Here is a 16,893-nt window from a genome sequence, read left to right as displayed (position 1 = left end):
GAGCAGCAGCAGCATCAAGGTGAATCGGTTGTACTCTCATTACGGAAGCTTCTTATACCCCTGTCACACTGGCAAACTTCGTGACATTTTGAGCGAGTGCACTTACGCTCACAGAGTGTCACTTAGGCGGCATGCTGCTACATGAGAAAAAGGAGTGCACTTTAGGAATGATCGTAATAGTGATGGCTAAGTTGGTAGCACAGCATGAATTTGTAAAGTTTGGCAACATTTATTAAGTGATAATGTGTTGTAGTTATAAATAGCCCTTCCAATCAACTTTGGGTACAGATGCCGTGGACGTGGCCATTGCACGGCATGTGCGGTGGCTGTCCCTGGCGGACGTGGTCGTAGACTGCCTGATAATAACAAACTAGATTTTAATGGTATAGTAATGTTTTAGTGTGTAACCACATTCTTAAGAATGAAAAGAATGGTTTTAAAATAGTAGGAACTTGGCTTTCTACATCAATTTATTTTCAAGCCACTGCTACCGAGGCTGCACACTTAGACGGGGTGGAGTGAGTTTGGCGAATGCACTTGACGGCAAGTGCCTTTTGCAGCAAGTGTCACTAAGCGTTCCCATGTGGCAGTGTACAGATGACACTAGCGGTGAAGTGCACTGCTCAAAATGTCACTAAACATGCCAGTGTGACAGGAGTATTAAAATTGCAGTTTGTAGTAACTTCCACTGTTGCATTTGCATAGCAGCTTTCTCTTGCTCTCTAGCATGCACCTGCTGCGATAGTTTAGTAGCTATGGCACTGTTCGGCTGAGCTCAAGGTTTCGTGTTAGATCTCGTCCACAGCAGCTACATTTCGATAGGGATGAAAATTCGACACTTGACGTTGCAACTGAGCACCGCTGTCTTGGTCTTTTTAGAAAGTGCATTTTCTATGTTCGAATCTCTTGCTTCGGCTTTCTTTTCCCCGCAGAAGCAAACTAGGGCACAAACAGCAAATGTTTCAAGGCCATAGGGAGGTCTCCGATTGGCTGCATCAACTGCATGGCTCCAGTGCACTTTACCATTTGTCTGTTACGTACTCTGGGGGCATCATGTTGTTTAGGAACAAGTGCTTGCCATGAATACTTGTATTCTGAAACGCTCAATGTAACTCAAGCTAGTGTGGAGAACTGTCTGCTAATTAATAGGCAAGCGCTACTATACTTCATTTCAGAAGTTCCCTTCAGCACTGTGAAGGCTACAGAGCCCCTCAGCCGATAGGAAGGGCGATTAGCCCCTCTACATGTATTCATCCATGACGCGTTGTCTGCTCAGCGGCTTAGCGTCTCCCTTGTGTCTGCTCACACGCATAGCGCGAGTAAAGCGAACAGACGGCATCGCTTAAAAAAAAAATGGCTGCACCCATCGCAGTTGGCGCCCTCCACTTCAAATTTATCAAGTCGTCGTCGTGTGCTGTGTGACCTGTAAGTTACAAACTGACACTTCTCTTTGCTTTAGATTAATGTGCTGATGCTTCAGCAGCAGCACATTAATTAATACTACAGTCAAACCTCGTTAATACGTACCCGCATTAAACGTACTAACGGTTAAAACGTAGTTGCGATAAATCCCCCACCGAGTCCCATAGAGCCCAATGCATTCGCTGACCGCTTAAGCCGTAGTGGTTCGCCCTATGCCTACCGGTTAGTGTGTACCCTGCGTACCGCGATAACTTTTTGTGCCATAAAATTTTACTGTGCCGCTCAACTTCCCGACGCCAGAATGTGCCGCTCTTTCGTCCTTTTTGAGAAGTGCGCAGATCAGTCGATCCCCGATTGCGGCAACGCCTTTGCGGTGAAGCATCGGGAAAGAACGAAGGCGAGGTGGCGGCCACCGACGAACGCGCCGACATGACTTTTCACCGACAACCTTATCACAATAAGTATCTTCAGCTATCTGCTCGGGCACACGTGCGGCGCAGCGCTACTTTTAAGCCTACTGCACACTTTTATTAGGCGACAACCTGAGCGCGCTGGGCCGCCGATCGCTGCTGCTTCGTTGTGCGCGGCCGTCTTCAAGGCTGAAGTTGAATTAATTGCACAAATGCTCGGGCAGGGTCGAAGAACTTCAGCCATGTACGAACTAGCCCGATAGCAAGCGCTACTAAGCCGTCATCAGGCGCGCACCGCTTAAAGCGAAAGCAGATCGCTGTTGCGTAGTTAGCGTTGCGGGTCGCGGGCGCCGAGAAACCTCGCTGCATTGACGCTATTACACTAAACGCACGTGTATCATACAGGAAGCGTAGCGCGGTTGTAACCATACTGCACGCTTTTATTAGGCGACCACCCAACGCGCCTCCGTCCGCTGCCAGGATCGCTAGAGCATCGCGGAGTGCGCATCGCTTGCATGAAGCTCGTCATCGCTGCGTTAACCGAACAAGCTACTCGCCGCATCTGTGCACGATCTGGAGCGAAGTGGGTACGAACAACATTCCCACGATAAATGCGCGCGTGCGGCACAGCAAGCGGCCCGGTAGTGACGGCTGAGCCGAGTAGGCGACGCGTTGCACGCAACTAGCCGGGAGACGATTGGCACCACGCGGCCGTACCGCGTTTCACTGGAACTGCGTCAGTTTTCGTTTAGTGGCAGATCGCGGTTAGACGCACACACATATACTGCGGAAATCACACTGTCCGTTTTGTCGCTATGTCGGTCACTGCGTTGACCGCGTATCGGGACCCTGCAATAGTTTCGAAATGCTCTTCGGCGTCGCCACTACACGGTATTGGGCGGTCGTGCGAGTGTGCCAGGATCTTTTCTCCACTTTGGCAAAAAGAAATAAAAGGCTTTGCGGTGGGTACTTTAGGCAATATTTGCTGTGGCACTCTATTTATTTGCTGGTGGCGATGGCGTACGCTAGGAGATGCAAATTTCTACTTGGTGTTTAATGCATACTACCGTTTAGTGCGTAGTTATGCCATGTTCCCGGCAGGTACGTATCAACGAGGTTTCACTGTATATTGTGCTAATTCCAAGAACCATTATCAAATTCTCGGCACGTTAGGCTCAGGAGGCGTGGCTAAACAAAGAGTCGATCTCGCAAATAACGATAAAATATGCCTGATGCTTTGTACTCAGCGTGAGATGGCACAAAGCGATAGCTCATTTCACCATTTATTTGTTGCTGCCAGCACAGTGGGCGAATAGCAAGCACATGTTCGGATCGAAGCGAGCGGTCGCGTCTGCTTACCGATGGTTACTGATACAGTTACCGGTGGTTACTTATATAGCAATTAGAGGCACACAACATAAATGTGAAGAAGAATAAACATATCATGTATTGGTTGGACGTAACACATGTCAAACAAGCTGATATGTGTCAACCCTGCCAATTGTAAGCTAATCATATATAGAACTGTTTTGCTGCGCAAGCGTGTGCCTTGCTTACACCCCGTAGCCTCGATAGTGCTGAACGGTAGTAGTGAGATGGAGTATAGTTACTCTGTGTGTGGTGGTCGAACACAATGGATCTTGAGCGGTTTCTGTCACATTAATCTTCTTTTCTCCTTATTTTGTAGTTGAAGAAGCGAGGCGGCACCACGAGCAAGTCAAGTTGATCAAGCAGCAAGAACGTTTTGAGCGCCTCGAGCAGCAGCGCATCGAGAAGGAACTGCGCACTCAGCAGACAATTGAGGTTCTTTTCCTTGCCTTTAAAAGCTCCTCAGCTATTGCATGTGTTCACCTCACTTTAGTTAAACCTTCTTTGTTGATTGTACTTGTGTGAGGTATTTTTACACCTGCAAATTTACCTCATAAATACTTTTCTTCTCCCTCTTGTTCTCTTCAAAGCTTGAATGGCCCATCCTCTTTATGTTATACTGCAAGTTGGGCATGGAACAGTGTTAGTCACCTTCTGTCATTTGCTGATGTCTGCAAAATTTGAAAGTTATCTGTCACACTAAATGCATGTTTGTAATCGTTGAATGAGGACATTGGTATTGTTTGCTTGTTTGATGTGAAAGTGTGTCTGTCCGGTCCCATAGCTTGTGCGTGTGCCCAGCTGCCCGAGAGGACGATTTCTAAGCTACGGAAAACTGTGCTGCCTTTGTTGGCCTTCTTTTCTGCAGTTCCTTTTGTTGATTGCTCTGTCATTGTTGCAGCGTGTATAGTTTGCTCGGCAAGCATGCATCGACAGGAGCAGTGAAAAGAAGGGTTTGTTGTCGGTTTTGTTGGTGCGTCGGGGGGCTGCACCAGTTGGAAAAGGGTGCTGGGTGGTCTGTTGATTTTGCATGGTTACACGTCTCTCCGCATCAGATCCGCCGCAAACGGAGGGAGGATATAGAGAGACAGCGCCAAGACGACGCTGTTCGCAGAGTCCAGGTACTGTTTAGGAAATGCACTTTTGCACGCTTCAGATCATTGGCTTCGTAGCCTGCACTATGTTTGCCCAAATATCTGCAACCGCAACAGAAAAGTCTTGCTTAGTAACTGTAACACTAGGGGCCTACAGGGGTTAAAGGAGGCCTAGACAGATGTACTCACAAATTTGCCTCAGTGGGATGTCCTCCTTAGATTTGGCTGAGTGCATAGCAGCAGTGCCTGCAGAATAAAGTGGTCATTGCTATTTAGGCATAGCTAGTTCTTGCAGTAATGAGTTGCCCGAGAAATGTTGGTCAGCAAGCACTCTTCCAACAACTTAACGACTGCCTGTAGTCTCTGCACTTCCAGCACAAAATGGTGAAAGGTCATGTATTGCCCGAAAGGTCCGAACCACGGAGTAAGAAAAGACAGGAGCGACTCCACTCATCTGGAAGAGACTCATTCTGAAACGTGGGTTCCTGCTTCCCGGCATGTTCCACAGATGACACAGCGAATGGAGAAAAGTTGCAACACGGCTCCACTCGAGACACTACGGTCCTCGGGGGGGGGGGTCGTTGCTATAGCAATGGGTCACTGCCACACTTCGCTGTGTCCCTGCATCTGCTTGCCTACCCGTTTTGTTATCTGCTCCCCGCCTTTCTCCTCCCGCCGCTGACCTCCGCCAGTCAGCGCTTTCCATGCACCTTGACAGATGGTGCTACGCTTTGTGATCAAGGCAAAAGAAGGAGAAAGCATGTGCAAAAGCGTGAAAAGGAGTGGAGGGGGAGAGCAAAGGAATGAGTTGGACTGCCCCGGCTGCATTGCACGGTGTTTCCTGAGTGAATGCGTTGGGCAGTGGTGGAGTCTGCACTCCTGTCTTATCTTACTCCGTGGTCCGAACTGATTTTTGATAGCATAGCCTAATTCAGCTGTGCCAAACAGTCAGGGTTGCAATCGAGATCTGAACTTTGCAGCATTGAAAGAACATATGATGCATATTAAGTAGGGATGGGTGAATAGTGAATTTGAGGTTCAAAGCGAATTCGAAGTGAATAGTGATTTGGTCGAATAATTTCGAATAGAATAGTTCGAATAGTATTTACTAGGGGTGTGCGAATATCAGAATTTTCGAATACGAATCGAATACGAATATCCACCTTCGAATATCGAATCGAATGTCGAATATCAAAGGAAAAATGCCTCCACAGTACAATATTTTATTTACATGTATCTATTAAAAAAAAAACATTACAGCCTACTGGCAACACAACATACACTGCATCTCCGGAACAACAATGTCCAGGCTAGCACAATGCACATCACAACACAAGCAATATCACAGCACAATGAAAGTATGACTACGTGTTATCATGAAGAAATATGAGTTGCTCCACATGATCAGGCAGCAGGCGCTCCCTTCTAACAGAGACACCCCCCCCCCCCCCTGCCAGGAAAAGGCAGGCTCCCTTGAACAGAAGGTGGCTGGTATAGGGAGTTACACGGGGCAAAGCTTTGCCAGACTGAGTATCTGAAGGTGCCTACAGTCCGCACCAGTCACGTGGGTCACTTGTCTTGCTTCAGAAGTGGTCCCCGTATAGTGGAACGAGTGGTAGTGCGGCACGTTACGGCCGCATAATAAGTGAAAAATGTAGCGGTTACATGATTCCAACAGCGCTGCACGTCGGAGATGCAACCAGCAATAAATAATGACGTATTGCGGCTCATCGGTCGTAGGCAGATATCGTGCCTCGTTTTTCCGGTGTACTTACGATGTTTTCGCTCCTCTCGGCGACGTTTTTAGCGATACGAACGCAGCAGAAATGTGGAGACAGTTATTTTATGCAGATAATCGAATCGCATATCGAAATTTTTCGAATACACGACTTTCGATCGATCGACGAATATTTCGAATATAATTCGAATGAATAATATTCGAAACTTTCGAATATTCGCAAACTTTCCCCTAGTATATTCCGCATATTATTAAGAAAAATGACACCCCTAGTATTTACATGACTATTATTAAGAAAAAGACCTTGCATTTTGTCATGACCCTTGCATTTTAAGGATTTTAAGAACTAGGTATGAGTGAATGTCACTTTTTGGTTTGAAATGAGTGAATGTCACTTTTTTGGTTTGAAATTGCTTAACTCGAAAACATATTGAGCGCTCGAAAACATACAAACAGGGAGCGCTTAAGGGAGACGACACACAATGCGCTCATATGGGAGACGACAACACAATTTGGTGTAAGCGCTATGTTTGGTGTAAGCGCTCAATATGTTTTCGAGTTCCGTTTACCAACACGCCCAAAAAATGGCAATGCTTAAGCAGCCTTGAATAGTATCAAGATTTGAATAGCAATAGGGAGCAAGTTATAAGTGGACGTTACAATTTAAAAATTACTATACTTAGCGCATATAAGCCCATATAACACGCTTTTAAACTTTAAAAAATATGTACATTTAACCTTGAAGTGTGGTTTGGCGGCAGTGCAGATTTCCCCTGGATGGGTTGTTTCATGGCACAGCAACCAGACGCTGCAGTGAAACAACCTTTACAGGGGGTTATGTGCTGTCAAATGTATACATGTATTCATTTATTTCGAATACTTCGAAATTTCGAATAATCTAAATTCGTATCGAAGCGAATTCGAATCCTGTAATATTCGTTCGAATATTTGAAACGCCTGAATATTCGCCCATCCCTGATATTAGCTGTACTACAGGCAAATGCTGCGTGCCCCTATGACCTAGATTATCATGAAAATTCAAGTAGACGTTCTTTTGCCTAGGTGTAATGCTGACCAAAATTCTCTGAACAGATTTGCTAGTGCATCTGGTCATGAAATATTTGTAAGGCTGCCTGACAGTTGAACATTTTTCAGCTCCCTCCGTGGTTTGAAATGTTTGTTGGTGACAGCATAGGGAGCCGCTGTCAAAGTTTCAGATGATTAGGCGCGCTTCTGGTGCCCTTCACAAGGCGCAGTTCACTTAGTGGCACATTTTGTGTTCCAGTCCTTTACAAGTGCTTGCTTATAGTTTCTGTGGTACTAGTTATACAGCTTATAGCAGTGACAATTAGAACTGCAAAAATGACTGGCGATTCAAGTGAAGCATGTTAGTAGGTGCAGATGCATGGGTTCAATGACCTAGAGGGGATTCCACTGATGTTTGGGCTTAGATTGCAATCTCCTTTTGCTACGAGGGATGTTGGCTGCCTGCTGCCACTTTGCGATTTCTGATCTTTATCAGTGCATTTATGTCAGTAGGTACTGCTGAAGAAATTTCTCATGGCTTGCACACTGCTTTTTACGTGTTGCTTGTGAACGTCTTGCTTGCACACTTGGCCTTTTCTTGATTTCCTTGCACCCAGCTGCACTTGTTCACGCCTCTTATATTGATTCACACAGCTTCATTCTCGCAGCTTTCTAAAACTGCCTTTTGCTGACATCGGCTGTAGTGCATCGCGACACTACCTGGTAATTTTACCTTACCTTTGGCCGTTTAGGCACTGAGCACTTCGTGCGTGGTGGAAAATTCATTTAGCAAAAAACTGATCATTCCTTTGTGAAACTGTAGTGAATCACTCATTGTAAGCGATGATCTGTAGTCCTACCAAGGTTCCTTTTCCTACTATTTAGAATGTTAGAATGTTTCTTTTCCCCCTCATGGGAGGTTTAGCATCTTTGTTTTACACTTAGGAGTGCCTTAAAAGAAAGCCGGAAACTTTTGCCAGAGATATTTCAAACAGTTTCAAATGGCACGAGCACATGCCATTTTTCCTCAAAAGAAATGAACTGGATTGTATTGCACAGTGTGTGCACTTCAGTCACTTTACTGAATCTACTTATTTCAGCTGTTTTCATTTGCATTCACTGTGCTAACTTTTCTTGCAATTTGAAAGCAGCGCAGCAAGGATGTGTGTTGGCAACAGTGTTTGCCCTTAAATACAGTACAGGTTTAAGCATTAGCGCTGTATTTTAAAACGATTGGGTTCAGTGCTACTTTCACTTTTGTGAGATTTCATGAGAGTGGTGCCGAATGTAGTGATTCCACTGCCTGCGCCAACTGCGCCAAAGTTCGCCAAATTGGATTTACTGCGCCATCCTGATAATATCGACGGAAATTGCGCCAAACTGCGCCAGAGTCTGGGGTTTGGGGTCGCCTGTCACAGGCTATCGCACCGCTCGCGTGTCAAAACATGTGAAGCTTGAACTCGGGGCCGCCAAAGTCACAACCACAGACCAAGAATTATTCCGCTGAATAGCTCGCGTGTGCGTCCCAAGTAAGCCATGACGCCATGCTCGTTGCCGACGCAGCTTCTGTTGTGCATGTCGGCTCGACGGCAAAACACACTCTCTGCAGAGGCTTGTGACGTGTAGGCCAATCGGTAGTGAGAAAGTGTGGCGGTGATTCATCGGTGGCCGTTGTCTGTTCCAGAAACACTGCTGATAGCTCGTTTCAAGTGTCGCACGGCACGTAATTAAAGCAGCGTTCACTAATAACTATACGCGTGACGCTAAAATGTGCGTTACTTCTGTTTCTTGACATCACGAAATAAAAAATGTACTTTATCCAAGGGTCTTCATCCAGAAAAGCTCCTTGGTAATTCCTTCCACCAGCACATCCGGGTTCGTAATCGCTCTTGCAGCAAATACCCCATGAAAGGGCCTGCTCTTTTGAGCTCTTACGTGATAGGGTGCGCCCCAATTCGAATTTTTTGCTTGATTTCTTTTAAAATGTAATTTCATTAATAAAAGCATGCCTCGTGGTCGGAGCAGCCATAATTCGCTTTTAATACGCTCAGCTGTTTGTAGTGGGCCCGTCGCTGACGGCCCTGACATCGGAATGCCCAATGTGAAGCGGCTACGCCATGTGACACGTCCTTCCCTCACTTTCCAGGGTCAATATAGCTGACGGTAAAAAAAACAAAAATCATAGTTTCACTTAAGGGCGAAGCAACGAATGCGATACCAACAAACTGTATTGTTATATGAAGTGAGACCAGCAGCTGACTCTTTTGGGTCCGATCTCGCGTAACTCAACAAAACGCTGATTTAATTGAATATGGTCGCTCCAGGGACCGAAGCGGTTTTCGTGTGATCAGTTCTTTAAACGCGAAGTAAGCGCTGAGAGCACAGCATGTTTACGAGCCATCTTCTGATGCCTCGAGATAGCGAACGTGCCAGCGACTTTCGAGCGACGCATCCCCCCCCTTCTCCTCCCCTGGCGTCCCTTTGCTCCCTACTGAAAGACGGGCGGGGCGTTTTCCTCTCTGATGAGCAATCGACGGCAGGCCTCGCACGCGGGTTGTTGTTATCGCATATGCGCCCTCCGTGCGACGGAGACTGCCGGCTCGTTTTATCTCCGCTTCAGCCGCGTTCATCGCAGTAGCTCGCGATCTTTTACTAGCGGGTAGAACATACGATGCGCGGAGTGATGTTATCAATTTGGAATTTATACGGAACTTGACGGCGACGGCAAGAACCCGTCGAAGGTGTCCTATATTTGCTATCGCAATAAAAAGGGAAAAAAATGAGGAGCCATTCCACTTTGTGAGGTGGATGACCAGCGAAGATGTTTAGCGCACGGCGCAGTGGCGACATGGTGGAGGCCAGTTCGATATGCAAGGCCAGGTTGTTGAAGGCCAGGTTGTTAACGTTGAATACACAATATTAAAGTGAAAGCCTGAGATGCCTCATCAAACACGAAAATTCACCGTCAGCATCGGCAGTGTCAGCAGATGTGATGCGAAAAAAACTTATTTTTTTCAACGTCATCATAACATCAATCGCTAAAACCTGTGACATTATACACCGTGAAGTCACATGATGATGTCATCACATGACATCGTTGCTTTGCACTGCCTCAATGATCGGTGCGCCAAACATGGAGGCAGTGCAAAACCAGTCAAGGTGCAGAAAGATTGCAATGCCTCCGATACTGGTGGCGTTGCAAAACCACGTTAGGTGCAGAAAGCTTCGAGAGGGGGTCGGGGAGGATTAATACATCGAGTGAAAAGAAAAAAAGGATGGTTTTCACCTTCGAGTCATCTTAGGCGAATGCATAAGGGACCCTTTGTCTTTTTTTTTCCCCTTTTTGCACTGCTCCCTAGAGGGCACTAGGGGTTTTTCGGCGTACAATCGGAATGTCCTATACAGCTTCGCCGTAAAAAGAGAGCGAAGTTTGTTAAATCATGTACAGTCGAACCTCTATATATCGAACGGCACGGCGATCGCGAAATAGTTCGATATATCCAGGATTCGATATAAAAAATCACGTAAAAAATGCGTCAAGAACTTGTGGAAAACAACCAACGAACCAATCGTGGTGCAGTAAATACTCACTTGAAGATTCAAACAAAGTATTTATTGTGTTGGCTTAAAATACTGAAAAAGAGTAGCCTGCTTTTTGTTGGCAATGGCGTGTTGACGACTGCGTCCTCAACATAGTCCAGGCGATCCACAAGTGAAAGGCCGGTGCCTTCAATCGCGCTGCAGTGGCAGCGCGCAAGGGCCAAAGCGGCTACGACCTCAGCTGATGTCGGGAGCGGTGGCACCATCAGCGCTTGCGGGATCCACCTCGGCAGCGTCTTCATTCGGCTGCTCAGCGGTAGCTTCGGCGACGATCTCTACATCCGTTAGCTCCGCCGTTGTACCAGTGCTGTCGTCACCTCCAACGAAGTCTTCGATGCACATGCTTTGCGGCTCCGCACCAACAAAGCTCTCCAGCTTGCTCCACGTTTCGGCGAGCTCGCTTTCTTCATCTGCGCATGCCAACTCAGCTTCCTCGGATTCTTCCACTGATGCTTCGTCAGTGCGTCCACCGAAGCCCGCATGCCGAAAGCAGTTGGCTATCGTCGACTGCTTGACGTTTTCCCACGACGCCTTGAGCATTTGGATGGCGCCCAAAAGATCGATCTTCAGATCTTGGCCCATCCGGAGTCTTACAAGCAAAATGTCGATCGGCCCGACGCTTGTAGATAGACTTAATGTGCGGATAATGCCCTGGTCCAACGGTTGGAGCTTCGAAGTGGTGTTGGGCGGCAGAAATACCACTTCGATGTTGCTCAGCTGGGCATCGGTGTGGTGTGCCGTGCAGTTATCGACGATAAGGCATACCTTCCGTCCCTGACGCACCAGGTCCGAATCCCACGCCTTCAGCCTGGATTGCTTCCAGTTTTGCTGCAAAAGTCAGGGTCGTCCGTTTCTTCGCGTCTGCAGCCATCGCTACACACACCACAACGCGCGGCAGGCCTAACACACGAGCACAACAACGACCGATGCGACGGATGCCTGGCGATAACTATCAAGGAGGAGCTGGTGCAACAAGTGCAGTGCGTCATTGCTGCAAGGCTGCGGCGTGCGTATGCCGCTACGTTCAAGTGGTGCACTCGGCGCCATCGATGTGTGCAGCAGTCGTAAACGCCCACCGCGCTACGCTATTTCGAGAGTTGCGGGAAAGCTCGCCGCCTGTCAACGGAGCGCGGCGGGAAAGCTCGCCGCCTGTCAACGGAGCGCGGGCGGTTTGGGGTGGCCGAGTTCGATATATCCATTATACGTCAAACTTCGTTCGAAATAAAAAATTAAAAATGCATGCGATTTCCCACGTGATATAGGAACCGTTCGATATAGGCAATAATTCGATATGTCCGTGTCGATATATCGAGGTTTGACTGTAGTCCCCCATTAAACGCACTTTCGGACACTTTCGCGGAAGCTTGACTTGGATCGGATCTCCATCTTCCAGGCAACCCGGTGCATGCACAAACGATAGTCTAGAAGCATTTTGAGAACGCTCTTGCTACAGCACAAAGAGGCCTCAGAGAGAGGGAAGGGAGTGTCGGAGGAAGTTGGCTTTTTGAGGCTAGCTAAGTTACGTCATGTTGCACCCAGCAATACAGTCGATTGAGAGGGAAAAGAACCTGGCTTTAGCCTTGTATTCGTCTTAGGGGAATGCATTAGGGACATTGTAACTATTTAGCATTGAGGCACTGTTGTACGTCGCGGCATATGTCAACCACATCATGCTGATAACTACATAGATGTATTTAGAGTATTAATTTTATTGATCCAGTATTCTGTTTATTTGATAGTTTCGAAAATAATGGCTGAAGAGATTATTCCAGAACACTCAACTGCATGACGCCCATATTTTTGTATTATCTAGTGAAATATGAAGTGATCCCGAGAAGATTTTCTTCATGAAGTTTGGAATGAATCGAAATTTTTCTAGCTCTTGATAACAGCCCCATAATAATTATTCAAGTGCTTGAATGTAAATGCAACTTGCTTCTCCAGTGTATTCCAGAACGTGAAATAGCTGCTCCTCAGTTCTCCCAGATATAAAATTGCCTGCTCCAAAGTGCTCCAAAAATGAAAATTTTGCTGCTCCAAAAATTGCTCCAGATCTTAAGTCCTTAGTAGCATCACTGCGAATGCATTAATCCGTCTGCGGGTCGCAGCAATCTGTCACTGTGCCTACTGTGCTAAGCCAGACGGCCAGAAACATTGACGCCAAAGCACCCGCTGCTAATCTTGTGAAATCTCAAGCAAGTCAAAGTATCGCCGAAAGAGATTGGTCTTGGAAAACCATTCCTGACTACCCTTCCTGTTTCTGAAGCAAACACACAGTAGTATGCATTTGACTAAGGCACTTGTACTTGCTTAGTATGCTGGTTGAACAGCAAGCTATGTTTAGTGTAAATAACCCTCTGTGCAAAAAGAACATTTGGAGTAGCATGAAGTCTGGTAAATGGGCACTAAAAAAAGTGCCAATTCCGTTTAGATTGGTCGAGTATCCTTTTATAGTCACGTTTCTATTACTTTTGCTGTATTGGGTGCGTTATCAAAGAGAAAAGAATGTCGATTCCATTAAATGAAAATTTTTCACTGATAACTCAGCGGTAGCACAGAGTGACAATGCCAGGAATTCAGTGTATCTTTTTATGTTCCCGCTAATATTCCCAGTAGTTTGGCATTATGAAGTCCGTCGCATTGCTAGTCTTTTGTTCTCTCTTCTGGCTGCTCAAGCCTCCTCTTATGGTACAGTAGCCTTTTTATTTTTGCGGAAGGGCAGTTTACAGTTTACTGAGTTATTTTTATTTTTGGTGTCCCTTTATCAGGATGTCTTCCGGCTTGAAGTTTACACCCTCCCCAACTGCCTTCATGAAATATATATTTAAAGAAAAAGGGAATCATGCCGTGAAGGATGTTAGTTTTTTCCACCGACTTCTGTGTGACCTTGATACGTTGGCATTTCTTCCCATCTCACTAATATTGCTCATCACCTCTCATTTCTTCCTTCTTCTCCTGCACTTCAGGAAAGAGAGATGAAAAGGCAACAAGCTTTAATTCTGCGAGAGCAGGTGAGCATATCTTGCTGCCTTGCCTTTCTCAATTTTGCTGCGCTTCTCGAAAAATGCACTTTCCTATGCTGCTACAGCAGTGCATGGTTTGTGCAACACGTAAAAAAGGGATTTGTTTATGCTTCTCGTCCTGACAACTAATGCCTCTTCTATTTCTCTGGTATGTGGCCCTCTCTTTCCCATGCAGAACCCTCTGCTCCTCTCAAACATGCGCTCAGATGAAGGAGGTATAGTGTTAAAGGGACAATAAAGAGAAGCAATGAAGTGGTTTAGATTGATAAAGTGTGCTCGGAGAACTCTTGTGTAGTTTATTTCACCACCATAGGTTTATTATTAGAGGAGAAAACCAAGTTCAAAGTTTCATTTTTAAATTTCGCGCCAAACTGTGTAATTCGTGACGTAAAAGGTTTCAAAGAGCATTTAACGTATTTTGGCGCCACTGGCTCGACGAAATTTCCACAAACTCGTTATGTCAAGTCTCTGGCCCCCTCAGAGGACAATGTACTTCGATTTAACCGATTAGGAACTACGTAGGCCCAAGCAGGCGCCGTCAAAAATATGTGACGTCACGGCAAATGGTGCGGGAATTCCAAGGTGGCATCGCCACCTGTATTTTCTTTTTGCGCGTTTTCTCGCTTATTAAGCGTCTTCTCGCAGCGAGCGTGGTGTTTTTGGTATCGTGGAAGACTACTTTACTAATGCGAGAAAAATCGTTTTGCTCTTTAGTGTCCCTTTAATTGTGAATAGTGTGGTAGCCTATCTTGTAGCCTTGTGGTCCAAGGAGTGCTTGGACCACAAGGTGCAAATAATCATACTGGGTTGTTCGTGAGCGTGTGTGTTGCTTTAGCATAAGCGAGTGGGGGCTGGCTTTAAAGTCGTGTGTGTGCTTTGATGAGTTGTAATGGGTGTCTAGCTCTTGCAGCAGGCGTGTGTCAAGTAACATTATGCCTCTGTTATGATCCATGCACCACCGTTGCAGTCAGTGTGTTCTGCACTATATGCTCAAACTAATGCATATTAACTTACTTTTTTTGCGAGGTTTTGTGCATGACCTTGCCCACTCATGAAATTTGCGAGAGCCAGTCTTGTTAATGTGGAAATTATGCCATGCGCAATGCAGTTCTGTTGCCTTTGCCACTGTACATTTGGAAATAGAAAGTTAATTACTAAATAGAATAGCTGCAAACTATATCTTCTGGTGTGAGGACTTGAAGATTTCGAGCAAAAATTATGGTTAGTTTCTATTTCATAAGGTGTTCTTGCACATAGCAAGCTTTTTTGCATGCAGGTGTTGAGCTAAGATGAATATTTTTCTTCCACCTTTGCAGGAGATGCAGAAGCGCCGTGAGATGCTTCTGATGGTTGATTTGGTGAGTTTTTTCATTTTACTTTATTTTGGTACCTTTTGTTTCTGTGTGGCTTTTGTACGGGCCTTATGGATGAAAACAAAGTTGTTGCTAGCGGCGGATGCAGCAATATAAGTGACTCTTTCTGCTTTGTTTAGTTCGAATGGTGGCTGATGCTAGCATGTTAATAAAGCCAGTATGTGTGCCGTAAGCTGAATTTTTTTTTCACACAGCTAATGAGTTGAGAAGTAGTAAAGCAGATCACACGCTCAAATGCTGAGGGCCAGAATCGAAACAGAGCTCTGAATGAATAGAAAAACCCAAGTTATGCATAGTATCATCTTTTTCTTTTTTTTTTTTTCTTCTGTTGTCTTTTCTGCACTGTTTCAATATGATGAACCAGCTAGCCCTTCTTTATTTTTCTGTGACATGAAAATTCATAATCTGCTGCCTCCCTTTCCTTTTTTCCTTACATTAGGAACGGGAGAGGAGGAGACAACACATGCTGCTCGTTCGTGCCCTGGAAAACCGCAAGAAGATGGAGGTATGGGTGAGTTTCATTCTCTAGAAAAGAGCTGCTTGGCCTAGCTGGCACTAAGGCAGCGAAGGGCATGGTTTACTGCTGAAAGAAACAAGGTGGAAGTGTATGGTACCTGTGCCTGTGTGCTCGACCCTTTTTAAGCTCTAAACATTTCGTTTCTTTTCCTTGGATCGCTCAGGATGACCAACTTCTTTTATTGTTTATGATTGTCATATTGACATTAAACATCTTAAGATTTTGTGTAATAACCATTAAACATGTTCATTGAAGAAAGCTGGTGGGTGGACCTGTACATGTGTCGCTTGGATAGGTGAGGTACCTAAAGTGCTGTCTTTGTTCTTTTGACAGGATTCAAAGAAACTGGATATGCATATTTTGAAGGAGGTCAGGAGACCTGTCGAAGACATGCTTCTGAAGGACGCTCTTGTAAGCTTGTCTTGCTTGCCTTATTTTTAAGTGCAATCTCTTTTATTACGTGTGTGCGTAGTGTGGGCCGCATGTGCTAGTACGATAGTGGTGTCTGCGTGTGCACTGTACTCGGGGACAACTTATCTTGGCAGTAGAGCGAAGGCTACGGAGGCAGGGCTTCTGCACATTCGTGTTGCTTCGCAAGTAGTACAGCAGCTTGCGCTGATTTCGGTTTTAATCGCTCGCATCGTTAACGCGTTTAGAAAAACATGCTCGAAAAATGTGAAAGGGAGAGACACTGATTGTTCAGTGTCTCTTCATTTTAGTGTCGTATTACGAGTATATTTTTCTTGGAGAACTAAACAGTGAGTTTTTGTGGCCACACACTGGTCCACTCACATCACGGACTCCATGCTTACTTTGGAAAACTGGCGTGCTGATAAGGTGGTGCTAAGAAACGGAAAGAAAAGGAAGGCATTCTTGCAAAGTGAACAATAACTGTATTTTTGCTACGACTTCCAGCGACTGTTTGAGTCTCATAATAAATGAAGCAGTATTTATTTCACAAGGCAAATGAGAAAATTATCATTAAATAAGTACTACTTTTTGGCGCGGTAGCAGGCATCTGTTTCGGTTCTGTAGCTTCCACAGTACTGCCAAGAGAAGTCGTCGCCGAGTATAGTTCGGTAGTGGTGTCTACGCATGCACTTCTAACTTTGAGGAATTTTTTCACAAATCTTTGTACTCTTCATAAACTGTACATCACTGTGCAAATCTCACACATTCATGATAATGATCTTTGGCCTCTTTTTGTTAAATAAATCGTTGCTGAAATTGCATGTTCTCTTTGTACATTATAGCAATGGGTAAAAACAACGAACATATTGTTCACTACTTGGCAACTTGAAGTGAGATGACAGTTATGCTTC

General features: G+C 45.6%; 1 protein-coding gene across 1 annotated transcript in view; it reads left to right on the top strand.

Annotated features, from left to right (window-relative positions):
• LOC119393548 (bromodomain adjacent to zinc finger domain protein 2B) overlaps positions 1-16,893 on the top strand; it is a gene marked incomplete in the record, with an annotated part of 76,497 nt that overhangs the window by 18,316 nt on the left and 41,288 nt on the right. The window contains 6 exon segments of the mRNA XM_037660635.2: positions 3,520-3,635; positions 4,256-4,321; positions 13,625-13,669; positions 14,998-15,039; positions 15,494-15,559; positions 15,905-15,982. Coding sequence (XP_037516563.1) covers positions 3,520-3,635; positions 4,256-4,321; positions 13,625-13,669; positions 14,998-15,039; positions 15,494-15,559; positions 15,905-15,982 — 413 coding nt within the window.

The sequence above is a fragment of the Rhipicephalus sanguineus genome, chromosome 5, assembly GCF_013339695.2.
Source record: "Rhipicephalus sanguineus isolate Rsan-2018 chromosome 5, BIME_Rsan_1.4, whole genome shotgun sequence".
Lineage (NCBI taxonomy): Eukaryota > Metazoa > Arthropoda > Arachnida > Ixodida > Ixodidae > Rhipicephalus > Rhipicephalus sanguineus.
The sequence above is the reverse complement of the archived record's forward strand: the minus strand, read 5'-3'. Positions and strand labels throughout refer to the sequence as shown.